Source organism: Cololabis saira, chromosome 8, assembly GCF_033807715.1.
Source record: "Cololabis saira isolate AMF1-May2022 chromosome 8, fColSai1.1, whole genome shotgun sequence".
Taxonomy (NCBI): domain Eukaryota; kingdom Metazoa; phylum Chordata; class Actinopteri; order Beloniformes; family Belonidae; genus Cololabis; species Cololabis saira.
Genome location: NC_084594.1, coordinates 14,720,084 through 14,721,818, shown reverse-complemented (window position 1 = coordinate 14,721,818; position 1,735 = coordinate 14,720,084). Strand labels below are relative to the sequence as shown.

General features: G+C 38.4%; 1 protein-coding gene across 1 annotated transcript; it reads right to left on the bottom strand.

Moving 5' to 3' along the window:
* Positions 1-273: 273 nt before the first annotated feature.
* On the bottom strand, positions 274-1,520 carry LOC133449303 (adenosine receptor A1-like). Its single transcript, XM_061728443.1, has 2 exons — positions 1,165-1,520; positions 274-998 (listed from the first exon to the last, which is right to left on the bottom strand). The coding sequence occupies exons 1-2, from the start codon at positions 1,494-1,496 to the stop codon at positions 347-349; spliced, it is 984 nt and encodes a 327-aa protein (XP_061584427.1). The 5' UTR covers positions 1,497-1,520; the 3' UTR covers positions 274-346.
* Positions 1,521-1,735: the final 215 nt, after the last annotated feature.

Genomic DNA, 1,735 nt, shown 5'->3' with positions numbered 1-1,735 from the left:
TCACACCAAGTCAGTTCATATGCTATATATATGTATATCTTATACATATATTTATATATATATATCGGATAGATAGATAGATAGATAGATAGATAGATAGATAGATAGATAGATAGATAGATAGATAGATAGATAGATAGATAGATAGATAGATAGATAGATAGATAGATAGATAGATAGATAGATAGATAGATAGATAGATAGATAGATAGATAGAAAAATATATAATTTCAACAATTGATAGACTATGATAGAAATAGTTTTTTGTTGCAGTCCTACTTATAACAAAGTGTAAAAAAACATCTTGACTTGGTTTTCAGAATCAAACAAGCACATAAATAATCCTTCAGTCATCACTGGTCGCAATTTTATTGCTGGTATTGGAGTCTGACGTCTGACTTATCTGCGGTTCTTGGGTTTGTGCTGGATGAGAGATATACTTTTTCCACATATTCAGATAGGCTGCTTTGATCTTGTGTATCTTGAACCCATAAACAACTGGGTTAACAGCTGAATTAGCATGAGAAAGGGCAATGCCAAAATACAAAGTCATATATGTTAGAACATCTTTCTTCTCGCTAAAGTAAATTATGCAGTTCATTACATGTAGTGGGATCCAGCACACAGCAAACAAGGCCAAAACTAAAGACAGAGATGTTGCCAGCTGTTTCTCTTTCCTGAGATAGTTCTCTGACTGGTTTTTGGGTGCATTTCCTGGTTTCTCCCTAAGGTTTGCTCGAATGGTGCAGAAGACATAGGTGTACAAACTCGTCATCACCAAGAGAGGTGTCAAGGAACACACAAAAAAGTTTATATATACCAGGTAGGACATGGGAATCACACTTATGAACTTGCAGGGAATTGTAGAACTGGCTGACACATTCTGGGTTTTGGAGGTGTTCCATCCAAACATTGGAGCAAAACTCAGTGGTATTGCAAGAAACCAACATGCAGCCACCACAAGATAACTGTATCTCTGAGTTACAATCCTCTTGTACCTATGCAGAGAAACATTAGTTACTGGTAAGTTAAATTATATATTCTCTCAAGAGTGAAATGTGATCAGAATGAATACAGCATTATTTATAAACTATTTTATCAGTTCAAACCATTCAAAAACACTTACAGAATATCAAATGTAAGCAATTCTAAAATAAATCTTACCTAAGAGGGATATAAACCCGGAGGTAACGGTCCACAGCAATCGCCAGCAGGCACAGGACTGAAACACATGTCAACAGGATGACCACGCAGCTGAGGAAGAGGCAGGTGTTGAATGAAGTCTCCACTCGGTCGTCCACCAGCACAGCAAACGGTATGACCACACATCCAACCAAGAAGTCAGCCACAGCCAGAGAGACGATCAGGCAGAACGTGGGCTTTCTGATGCTTTTCGTATTCCACAGTGCAAAAATAACCAGCATGTTACCCAGACAGCAGCAGACTGCAATGAGCACCTCCGCTACTGTGTAAATCACCTTGGCTGTGTCTCCCATCGGGCTGGTGTTCCAAAGTTGATGGTGTGCATGAGAGACAGTCTGACAGTCTGACAGTCTGAGTCTGAGCGTGCTAAGTTACTTATCATATACCTCGCTCTCGGAAACGTTTGAGGAAGTACTTTGCCTTTTTTTTCTTCTTTTTTTGGTTAAGCAGTTGCCACACACAGAGCTTTGTGAATTTGTTTGCAACGATAAATCATACATTTTTATTTTTAGTATTCTACTTCTTGCTGTGT

Bases quoted from the DNA above. Each gene is read 5' to 3' on its own strand.
- LOC133449303 (XM_061728443.1), bottom strand. From the start codon at position 1,496: ATGGGAGACACAGCCAAGGTGATTTACACAGTAGCGGAGGTGCTCATT. The intron at 999-1,164 runs GTAAGATTTATT...TTCTCTGCATAG, and splicing joins CGGGTTTATATCCCTCTTAG to GTACAAGAGGATTGTAACTC.